The 11901-nt window shown below is 43.1% G+C and overlaps 1 protein-coding gene across 2 annotated transcripts in view; it reads left to right on the plus strand.

Moving 5' to 3' along the window:
* The window catches only part of NCOA5 (nuclear receptor coactivator 5), a 29861-nt gene extending 18408 nt beyond the window's left edge, over positions 1-11453 (plus strand). Inside the window, exons 3-8 of one of the 2 annotated variants that reach the window (XM_017653408.3) lie at positions 2854-3198; positions 4552-4688; positions 5900-6026; positions 7257-7456; positions 8738-9058; positions 9506-11453. In XM_017653408.3, coding sequence (XP_017508897.1) covers positions 2854-3198; positions 4552-4688; positions 5900-6026; positions 7257-7456; positions 8738-9058; positions 9506-10095 — 1720 coding nt within the window. In that variant the 3' untranslated portion in view covers positions 10096-11453. Of the gene's footprint in view, positions 1-2853; positions 3199-4551; positions 4689-5899; positions 6027-7256; positions 7457-8737; positions 9082-9505 lie in introns of both variants that reach the window. The other variant, XM_017653410.3, reaches the window with a different exon arrangement.
* The last annotated feature ends 448 nt before the right edge of the window (positions 11454-11901 follow it).

Raw genomic sequence — 11901 nt, forward strand, 5'->3', positions numbered from 1 at the left:
GACTCCAGTGCTGAAATTTGTTGTTTGTTTTTAGCTTCTAGTGACCTAGAACATGAGGGTACACTGCAATTTGGTGTCCAGTTAAATGCCTCTGGTGCCATGGGATGATACTGTGAACCTTATTATGCTCCAGAAACTTGCTTCTAATCCACTTGTTATCTGAGGTCAGGCGTCTCATTCAGTAGGCTTCCTCCTTATGGCATTCTAAATCCTGCACACTGTACCCCCCTTTCGTTAAGCTGGTTCTTGTTTTGAGAAAGATATTGAGGCCAGCAGCAGGAGTTACTTTGTTCTGGGTAGTTCTTTGTTTAGGTCCTAAAGTGACCCAAAGGGTTTTTTGTTTTGTTTTTGCCTCCAGAAAGAGCAGCAGTCTGCCATACTGCTCATCTTTTGGAGAAAGAAAAATAGCTTTGCCTTTTCGCTTCGCAGAATTATCTTCTCTGTCCCTACTGCCACCACTCCCTTGGTTATTTTCCCCCCTGTGATTATCATCTCTTCTACATTTTTACCCAGAAGGCAGTTGAGGGGGGAATTAGTTTTGTTGCACATGCATTTTAAATTTGTTGAGAAAAGAGAGGGAAAGGGAGGGCTTACCTTCTCATACTAGAAGCATGAACCCAGACTTTGGGAGTCTAGGGTTATTGTCAACCTCCAGGGATGGACTCCGACAGGTAAGTTGTGTATTTCGTGGATTCAGAAGAATGAGAACCAATGTGACATATATAATTATCCTAAGGCTGTGAATAAGGTGCTGTGACATGGTGTTCTTACCTGTATTACCACCTCCGTTTCCACCAGCCCAAGGCCTTGTGTGAGGTCTGTGGTCTGTCAGATTCATGATCTCTCTTAGCCCTGATTGCCAAGAACACTTGAAAACTGATTCCACCTTTAATGACTACTTCTAACTCCTCCCCAAGGCAGGCTTATCTGCTGATATTAATCCAAAACTACTTTACAGTTGTCTCTTCCCATTGAATCCTGAGTGTTTGCCCACATTATATAGATCAGATGCTACACATGTTAGGAGAATTATAAGACATAATAAGAAAAATCAAAGTAATAACGTTGGGTAGTCTGCACTATTGTAATAGGAAAAATGTTTAGCTGTCCTCATTTAAACTCTCTGGTCTCCCCTTATGTTTGTTCCCACAAATCAGGAGTACTTGTGAGCCTTAAAATATGGAGTTTTTATAGAAGCAGAATTTGGCATTTAAATTGTTTCTTCTGTGCCCATGTGGATGAAGTGAAAGGTTTTCTACCAAGCTGCATCGTGATGAGTGCCTAATATGTGTAGTCATTATAGGTGATAAAAGTATAAATAAAAAATGGTGCTTGCTCTTAAGAGGCTTACAGTTTAGTCGAGTGATTCAGTTCATTAAATAATGAACTCTGTGCTGTGTCCTAGGGTCCAAAGCCTTCAAGAAAGCTTTCTATTAAGTAGGGAAGCCATTAAACAAATAATTACAGAACAGTATGGTGAGGTAATAGAAAAATAAACATAAGCAAGATTCGTTTAGCATATTCATGGAGCATCTGCTGTATTGCCAGACATTATAAACCTATGGAGTGGATTTGTAGGAGGGAGTCAAATTGATAGTCCTTATCCTCATGGATTTGCAGTCTAGTAAGGCAAACAGACATTAAACAAGTAAATAGATATGTCAAATTGTGACAAATGACAAGGAAAAACAAAGTGCTGTTAGAAAATGTGGCCAGGATATAGGGGTAGAAGATAAACTTTTAAACTGACAGAATCCAGGAGTAAAAAATACATGGACATATAGAAAATGAGCACGTATCCATTCCTATCCATTCCTGCTGTTCGAGTTAGAGGCATTAGGAAAAACCTGACTAGTTACCGAAAGGCCAGAGTGGCAAGAGCAGTGAACTAGAGCGAGGGTGGTAAGAGGTTGGAGAAAACAGGAACCAAGACTATGCAGGCCCTTACTCGCCTTACTGCAGATTTTGGGTTGAATTCTAAATACTGTGGGAAACCAGTGAAGAGTTTTACATATTTAAAAGATTAATCTGGAGAAAGAAAAGAGGCAAAAGCAGAAACAAACTACTTTAGAAAGCCCTTGCTGTTGTTTTTAAGGAGAGAATTTTGGGTTGGCCTTCATTGGTAGCAGTGGAGGTAAAGAAAGATGGGCAGAATAACAATTTCAAAGGAAGAATGAAAATTGGGGAATGTGATTGGTTAAAATAGCAACCAGGTTCCACATAAACCTCAGATTGAAAGGGACCACTACTCAGTAAGTACATTGAGAAGGACAGAGAGACTGAGTGTTCTTATACTTCACTGTATCATATTGTATTTTCTTCCCCTTAATTTGACTATCCTCCTAGATACTTTAAATGAAGTTTTCTGTACTTAAAGGACAGGTCCTTTGTTCATTGTACTTTTTATGAGATTGTGCCACTTGCTTTTCTTTTTTTCTCTCATGTCTTACCCCTTACTGTGTCCCTGCAACTTTTTATTTCTTTTAAAGTCTGGTGGAAGAAACTAGGTTCTAGGGGAAAGGCACCTTCAATTTGAAAAAGCCTGTTGAGATTGAGGTGATAGTTTGGCATGCAAAAGGAACACTGAATTACACCCTGAACCCTGATAAATATTATGACCTCAGTCAAAACCTTTGGCTTTGTGTCATACATTCTTCTTTTGATGTTCTGATCTTTTGAGTCTGTGTTTGTTGACCAGATGAGTGACTGTCCTTAAAATTTTAATCATGTTCTCACTGGCTACCATGTTTTAGAGAAAAATGCTTGGCAGGTGGGGGCTTCCTTCAATAAAGAGCTGAAGGGTTGGCTGCCTTCAATTTCCTTGTCTTAGCATCTTCTTGCTATCTCCCACAGAGATCCATATGGCTTTGGAGACAATCGAGATACAAGACGTGATCGGTCCCCAATTCGAGGAAGTCCAAGGAGAGAGTCCAGGGATGGCAGGGATGGCAGAAATGGCCGGGATGCCCGGGATGCCCGGGATAGCAGAGACAGGCGAGACTCCCGAGACTTGCGAGACCACAGAGACAGCAGAGACATTCGGGACCACAGAGATAGCCGAAGTATGCGTGATGCTCGGGACATGAGGGATCTTAGAGACTTTCGTGATCTAAGAGACTCTAGAGATTTTCGAGATCACCGGGACCCCATGTATGACAGATACAGAGATATGAGGGATTCCCGAGATCCCATGTACAGGTATATAGCCATTCTGCTTGTTTTGTTTTGTTTTTGTTTAAGTCTTTTATGTGTGTGCTGCTGAACTAATTGAAAGCTCTGAAAGGGCAGAGAGTTACCAACCTTAAATTTTCAGTGTCAAGTGGTAGATGTGCTGTACAATAAATTTTTGCTGAATGTTAATTTTTGATGAGTTATGGTTAGTGAATGAGTCTGGATCTCTCCCTGTGGTCTTTGAAAGGCAACACTGCAAATGAAAAAAAGTGCTAGTTATTTTGGCAGTGCAAAAGCACAGGGAAGGTACACAAGTGTCCAATAAATATGTGAAAAGATGCTTGACATCATTAGTCATCAGGGAAATGCAAATGAAAGCCAAGATGACATACCACTTCATACCTTCTATGATGGCTATAATAATCTATTTTTTTTTAAAGGTAAAAAGTGTTGGCAAGGTGTGGAGTTAATTCGAACTTTCATTCATTGCTGATGGGAATGTAAAATGGCGTAGCTGCTATGGAAAAGTTTGATAGTTCCTCAAAAAGTAAAATATAGTAAAAATTATTAATACCCATCAATTCCACTCCTTAGTATATACCCCAAATATTGAAATGGAGGGACTCAAATATTTATCCATGAATATGCATAGCAACACAGTTCGTAATAGCCAAAAGTTGACACATGTATTGATGGACAATACATGAATGGATTAAAAATGTGATGTATATGTACAACAATATCATTCAGCCATAAAAAGAAAGGTAGTTCTGACTCCTGCTACAACATTGGTGGACCTTGAAGATATGCTAAGTGAAATAAGCCAGACAGACACAAAAGACAAACTGTACGGTTCCACTTATATCAAGTATCTAGAAAAGGTAAATTCATAGATACAAAAGGTAGATTGGAGGTTACAAAAGTAAGTTTTAAAAAAGTATATTGGGTTTATGGATGAAGAGTTACTGTTGGATGGATACAGAGTTTCTGTTCTGGGTGATGAGAAATTTTTTTTCTGTATATATTTTTTAACCAGTTTTTTCAAAGTACATGGAAGAGGGATGGGAGAGGACATAGACTGGTTTCTCAAACTAATTTAGTAATTGCTGCCAGCTATTTTATGTTTACTTTATGCCAAGGACTGTGCTGAGAACTTCTATACATCCTCCCAGTCATTTTGCAAAGCAGGTTAACTCAGTGGCAGCCTCATAACTGTTAAGCAGTGAGTGAGTCCCAGATACAAACCTTATTTGTCTAATCCCAGAGTCCTGTGCCTTACTGTGCTTCCTCATAGGGGCCTAGGTCTTGAAGAATTTTCTTCACCTGATTTTCATAGGGTAGGACAGTTTTAACTTTGTGTGAATTTCTTTAACTTTTTAGAAGAGAAAGCTCTTATGACCGATACCTGCGAATGGATGACTATTGCAGGAGAAAAGATGACTCTTACTTTGACCGTTACAGAGAGAGCTTTGATGGACGCGGCCCTCCAGGCCCAGAAAGTCAGTCTCGTGCAAAAGGTAAAATAGCAGAAACAGTTTACTCCTGTTGCTGGTAGAACACTTTACAAAAGAAAAAGGAAACTAATAACCAACTGAAAGGGGGCTAATGACTTGGCTAAGCAATTCACAAAAAGAATACAAATAGCTTATTAATATGTAGAGAGCATCCAGTTCGAAAATAATTTTTAAAATGCATCTTAGTACCATCATCTGGTTTAGTTCTCTAATATGAAGAAATAAATATAAAATTCTAGCAATAAGAAGTGATCAAAAGATTAGAGCCGAAGAGGTTAAGTTCTAGTTGCATTATCAATTCAACACGTGGAATTTCTTGTTTTATTTATAATTTTCACCTAAAAGCATCTCTTTTTTTAGGTAGAGATAAACATGTTTTTTTTTAAAGCCTGATTTTTCTCAATACATCTTTAAGTTTTTTAGATTATTTCATACCCAGTCAAGTTTAGAACCTCATTTTTAATTTAATTCCTAATAAAACTACTGCCTGATTTTTTTTTCCCAGAACAAATTATAAGTATCTATCAATAAGGGTCTTAAATAGTTGTCCCAAAAATGTAAATTAGAATAATAATGAGATACCATCTTTTATCTCTCAAGTTGGCAGAAATTTTTAAAGATAATACCCAATGTTGACTAAGATTTGGAGGAATAGCAGTAGGTGATCCACCCCTGCAGAGGGATAAGATAGTGAAGCTTTTCTAGAGAGCAGGTTGGCAGTCTGCATCAGAGGAAGCATTAAAATGACCAGGCCCTTCAATCCAACCAATCCATTTCAGTGAATTTATAATAGTGCAAAATAATAATACAAGTTACTTTTTAGGAGGTAATCTAGAGGATTAATTCAGAGAATGTGTGTGTGTGTGTTACAGCCTTTGCCTACAAGTAGTTCAGGGTTCAAAATAAGGCCTGTGAGGTTTTTTTTTTATTAAAGTATCATTGATATACAACCTTATGAAGGTTTCCCATGAACAACATTGTGGTTTCAGCATTCACCCGTATTATCAAGTCCTCACCCTGCCCATTGCAGTCACTGTCCATCAGTGTAGTAAGATGCTATAGTCTTTACTTGTCTTCTACATGCTGTACTGCCTTCCTCATGACCTACTTGTATGTGAATGCTATTTATAGTGACCCTTAATCCCCTTTACCTGTGAGTTATTTTTATAGAAAAGCACAGTTCATATTTCACTCTCCCTGGTTGTATTTTGCAGAACGGTTGAAACGCGAAGAACGACGTAGAGAAGAGCTTTATCGTCAATATTTTGACGAAATCCAGAGACGCTTTGATACTGAGAGGCCTGTTGATTGTTCTGTGATTGTGGTCAACAAGCAGACTAAGTAAGGACCCTTTGGAGATTTCTCCTGAGTGAGGAGAAGGGTTCAGAAGAGAAATTCAGGCTCTCTGTGACAGCCATATCCCCTGGACTTGGGCATTGCTCTGCTATCTTAAGCCAGAGTTCTGTCAGTTGTAGGTGACAGAAAACCCACCGCAAACTGGTTTGGTCTCAAAGGGAAATTTTTAGTTTGCTTGACTTGGGAAGTTCAGGCTTGGCCACATCCAGGGTCATTAATTTTTAGTTTGCACAAGGCTTGGCAGGAGCTATGTTCCCCTTCCCTAGGTGTTAGTAAATAACTTCAACTATTTTCTAGCAGTTTGGGGTTAAAGAGCTAATTTCAAGGCAAAGACTAGGGAAATAGGTGTTGAGACACCAAGCAGCAGGCAGAATTCACAAGCTCTTGGCTTAGAGATAGACACTACTTTAACTGTAGATAGCTTTTTTGGGGTTTTTTTGACACATAATAGCATTTTCTGAGCACCTACTCTGCACTACCTCATGCTAGGTGCTCTGCTTAAATTAGTTGTAATCTTCACAGTAGTCATGTTACATATGAATTGAGTTAGCAGATTTTTTTGTAAATATGGCAGATGCTAGGTACTGGGGCTAGAATGGTAAGCAAACATACATAGCACCTTTCTCTTGTGGCTTTTACACCCTAGTTGGACAGGTGACAAAAAATAAATGTACTGGTGATTAGTCCTGTGAGAAGAAATATATCAGGGATCTAATGTAGATTGTAGAGAAGGTCAAAGAAATGACATACAAGCTGAGCCATTTTATTTTTGTTTTACTGGTTAAGAAACAGGTTTGTAAGAGGTGAAGGGATTTGCCTAAATCCTCACAACTTTGCAAGTAAATGGTAGGGATGGGATCTAAACTTATCTTTTCTAGCATTTTTTTCTCAAGGAAAGCTGCATATGTGTATGTGCCGTTAAGTCTTATAGGCAGCAGTATGGAATTAAGGAAGGATTCTTGGGCTAGAGAAGCAAGAGAAGGACCTGGGTAGTGAACAGTGTGCAACTAGCAACTTAGTATGTGACCATTGTGAGCCAGTATAAAGGGAAGGGATTGGTCTGGATCCTTGGAGCCTGAAGAAGGCACTAGGGAGACTTTTGGTGGGCTAGGATTTGAACTCTCCATAGAAGTATGCAGCTGACTAGAGGAGAAACATTGTGCACATTGGGAGTTGGTCAGGGAGTGCTCACCTGGATCCTATTTGTTTCTACAGAGATTATGCTGAATCTGTGGGACGGAAGGTACGAGACCTAGGCATGGTCGTGGACTTGATCTTCCTCAACACAGAGGTGTCACTTTCACAAGCCTTGGAAGATGTTAGCAGAGGAGGGTCTCCTTTTGCTATTGTTATCACCCAGCAACACCAGATTCACCGTTCCTGTACAGTCAACATAATGTTTGGAACCCCACAAGGTATGGAGGGTCAAGTGGATCAGAATTCCAGAGGTAGTTACTAGTCCTAGTCCATTAATTCTTTTATGCCTTACTCAGAAGAAGCAGGTTTGGGGCAAATGACTCATATATTTCAGCTCAAATATGGCAAGTTCTTCTCTAAGTGTACTGGAGGGACTGGATAGTTGTTACTTTGTCTGGTATTCTTGCAGTAGATACAGTCCGGACTTGCTATATATAACACATTATATTTAGCCCTTAGGTGTATGCAGTGGTATGCTGGCAAATGTTTAACAGCCAGTTCTGGGGAGGGGTGCAGTTTATAGCATTTACTCATTTCCATGGTATAAATGCTTTCACCATGTCCTCTTTCAAGCCACCAACAGGAAGTCACCTCAGGGAGAGTTGGGAGGTGATGCACACAGTTGGCTCTCCCCAGGCAGAGTGCCAGCACACTTCTGGCACAAAATGCACTGAGTGCGATAGAGTCCTGGCTCTCACCAGACTTTCTAATGAGGGACAGAATATAACAGGCAATTAGGATACTGTTGGTAAGTGAGCTACAGAAGTGGGCAGAGGGGCTGTGAGAACAGGGAGGAGGCCCTGATCTCCTATAGGCCCAGGATAGGTTCCTTGATGTGCTTTCCTGAAGTGGCTTTTAGTACTTTGTGTCCAGAATGTTGAGACTCAGCCAACTGATGCCCTGCTCTTTCCTCTCAAACATAGACTTTTCTCTTTTCCCACTGTACTCAGGACCTCATTTGCCTGACCAGTTATACCCGTAACCATAAGATGTATCATGTGCTCCAGTGGATCATTTGTTTCTGAGGAATAGTCCTCAAGATGCATGAGGACTTTTATATAAAGTTCTGAGAAGGTTTCTGAGCACCCTACAATCAGGTTGCCTGAGTGTGAGGAGAGGAGGTTATCTGATCTTAATCCATGACCTTTGAACTGATGAAAAAAACAGTAGGCCAGCTCTGTCCTGGGGAGCACAGTGGAGAGCCAGGCTTTACAGAGGGCTTTTGGATCCCTGTGATCTGCCTCCCACGGTTATTCCCCACGTGGTCCTTGTGAATCTGTGGGAGACTGTCATGTTTCTTTGGTTTCTTACAAGTCTGTGATCCAGGAAGTCCCCCAAAGAACCAGCTCCATGCAAAGGTATGTGCTCCCCGTCTCAAGGCTTTTTGTCACTGAAATATTTTTTTCCTGGTTTGAGATTAGGAAAGGCTTGGTAGAGTCCAGCAGGTGGGCGCTTGAGTCTGACATGGGAGAAAATAACTCATGTCATCCCTCCTGCAGAGCATCGCAACATGCCCCAGGCAGATGCCATGGTGCTGGTGGCCAGAAATTATGAACGCTACAAGAACGAGTGCCGAGAGAAGGAGCGTGAGGAGATTGCCAGACAGGCAGCCAAGATGGCTGATGAAGCCATCCTACAGGAAAGAGAGCGAGGAGGACCCGAGGAAGGAGTGCGTGGGGGGCACCCTCCAGCCATCCAAAGCCTCATCAACCTGCTGGCAGACAACAGGTACCTCACTGCTGAAGAGACGGACAAGATCATCAACTACCTGCGAGAGCGGAAGGAGCGGCTTATGAGGAGCAGCACCGACTCTCTGCCTGGTGAGCTACGTGGCAGGGCCGAGGTGAAGTTCTGACTCTGCATTTCTCTACTCCCCAGGCTCTGTTGGGAGGGTCACAGGCCCAGGGCTCTTTGGGGTGGGTAAGGGAAATGAGCCCATCCTTGAGTTCTCCCATGGGGCAGCCAGACTGACAAAATGATAACTTAGGATTTGGGTATTGCCTTCTGATCCCTGTTAGTGTGGTGGTGGGTGGGCTGGCATTGCTGGCTCCCTGGTAATCAAGGTGGATGGCCCTTTTTTTTTAAGTAGTTCTCTGGGAGAACTAGACTATTTTCTGGAGACAGCGTATACCGTGAAGTGACCCCTTTGGGAAAATGATGTTACAGTCTTATGTACTGTGTGATTGATGTGAACAGTGATTATTCTTCCCTGGGCTTCTGTCCACGGGGGTACTTTGAACCAGATACCTCCTCCTCCTGTCTTGTAGGCCCGATTCCCCGTCAACCACTCGGGGCGACCTCGGGTGCCTCGGTGAAGACACAGCCAAGCTCCCAACCGCCCCAGAGCGGCCAAATACTCCCCTCTGCTACACCCACTTCAGCTGCACCCCCCACATCCCAGCAAGAGCTTCAGGCCAAAATCCTCAGCCTCTTCAATAGTGGCACACTTGTGGCCAATAGCAGCTCTGCAGCCCCCTCAGTCGCTGCCAGAAACACGCAGAAGCAGAATTTTTCCACAGCAGCGAACAGCCAACCTCAGCAAAGATCACAGGCCTCTGGCAATCAGCCTCCAAACATTTTGGGACAGGCGGGATCTGCTCGGAATATGGGCCCCAGGCCTGGGGCTCCTTCCCAAAGGCTCTTTGGCCAACCTTCCAGTCGCCTGGCACCTGCCAGCAACGTGGCTAGCCAGAGGGCTGTGTCTTCCACAGGTATCAACTTTGATAATCCAAGTGTACAGAAGGCTCTGGACACCCTCATCCAGAGTGGCCCTGCTCTCTCCCACCTGGTTAGTCAGACCACAGCACAGGTGGGGTGGCCCCAGGCACCCCTGGGATCTTACCAGAGGCATTACTGAGGCTAAATCTCTCAACTGCCCCCAGTTCCCTCATCCCCTGGCCTCATCCCACCTGTTGCATTCTAAATAGAATTACTTGGAGGATGTTCTGCGCCTGCCCAGGTCGACATTGAATGTCGTGTTTCTACCACCTGCTCTCTTCTGCTGAAGGCTGTGTTGCATATTCCTTCCAGAGTCAGAGTTTATACTGTATTTGGGGGTGTATCTTTTTGTTTTTGTTTCAGTTTGGGGTTTTTTTTGGTAGAAAATAAATATCCCTGGGGTCATGGGGGCAGTATAGGTATCTGCGCTCAGTTTATATTTCTTGGGTTTCTCTGGCCTCTCCATCATCTGGACTGTGGGGGTTGGGGAGAAGAATCAGCAGCGAAGCCCCAGCTGGCTGAGTTTGGAATGTCATATTCATGGTAATAGCCACTCTGTGTTTGTTCATGTTGAATCTGCCAAGGCTTCCCAGCCTTGCACAGGCTGACAAGAACTTGAGTTCCTGACTGCAGCTCCCACCTAGGGTTCAGAGGCAGACTGGGCTTGGCAGGTGTGGTGTCGTCATGCCCTCTCCTACATGTACACAGTCTGCTGGAGCTTCATCAGCTACTCTGGAGTTGCTGGCTGGCCGTGGCAGCCACAGCAGCAGGCATTTTTCTACCTGACCCAGGGTTGTTGTTTTGGGGTTTTTCTTTTTTGTTCATCTCGTTAGAGGATCTCCAATGGACTGAACAGTTACAGTCACCAGCAGTTTAACACAAACTGTGAATCTGGGCCCCAACCACTCTTACCCCATTAACATTTCTGTCAGCCTGTCCCTCTCCAATCATTTCATGGAGTCAGTTCTAAGAAGGCAACTCTAGACTCTGGCAGTGAACACCAATTTTTCAGTGATTGTTTTGAGCTTTTGGCTCAAAACTCAGGCTCTTTATTTTCATCTGGACTCTTGTTCTGTATTCCAAGCAGCAGAAGGTAGGGACCATTTTGATGTCAGACTTCTGGTAGCTGGACATGTACCTGATACAGGTGGTGGTTCATAACTTTTGAGCCAGAGTGAAATTACTGGAGGGAGGACTTGTGGCTGCTGCTCTAAATGGAGCCAAAGGAAGCTGCCCTCCCCCTAGGGATGGTGCTCATTAGAGCCCTGTGGATCACAGTCTCAAGGGGCCCCTGGCATGGACAAGGGCGAGCAATGACTTCAGCTCAGCCCCTACCAGTGGCTAAGCAAACAATGGTTTCAAAAACTCAAGGTCTCCAGATGGCAGCATTTCACGTTCTGACCTGTTTGTGTTATATAGTGTTTTTTTTCTCTTTGGAACTCTTGTGTTGTTAATAAGATGAGATGATTACTTTTTAATTAAAATGAAAAAATAAAAGCCTGCGTTGTCTTCTTTTGGAGTGTGGAAGCCCTCTTTGGGGGGCTTTCCTTCCCAGGGTGGAAAGGTGAGGTCTCTGATGGAACAATGACAGGTTTTCAGTCTGCCCCCTGTTGCCCTTAACAGTTGCCCTGTGGTCCGGCCTAAAACCATCTTTAACCCTAGCTTCTCTCATGCACCTCACCTAGTTAGAGGCTTTAGTAACAGTTGAGAGCAAAAGCCTGCTGGCTAATTTGGATGCAGTGTTAAACATCCTTGTTCGTGGTCGACTTCCAGTGTCAGCAGGCTGGAAAACAGGACCCTGAGGGGGTCATTTCTGTCCAGTGGCCAATGAAGTAGGGCACACAGTCCTGTTTTGATTTCATCTCAGTTGCCACCTTGTTTTGCCCATTATGCACAGAGTTCGCAGATCCAGAGAGCCACAGAAGCTGCAGGAGCCTTAGAGAGA

The sequence above is a fragment of the Manis javanica genome, chromosome 5 (assembly GCF_040802235.1).
Source record: "Manis javanica isolate MJ-LG chromosome 5, MJ_LKY, whole genome shotgun sequence".
NCBI lineage: Eukaryota > Metazoa > Chordata > Mammalia > Pholidota > Manidae > Manis > Manis javanica.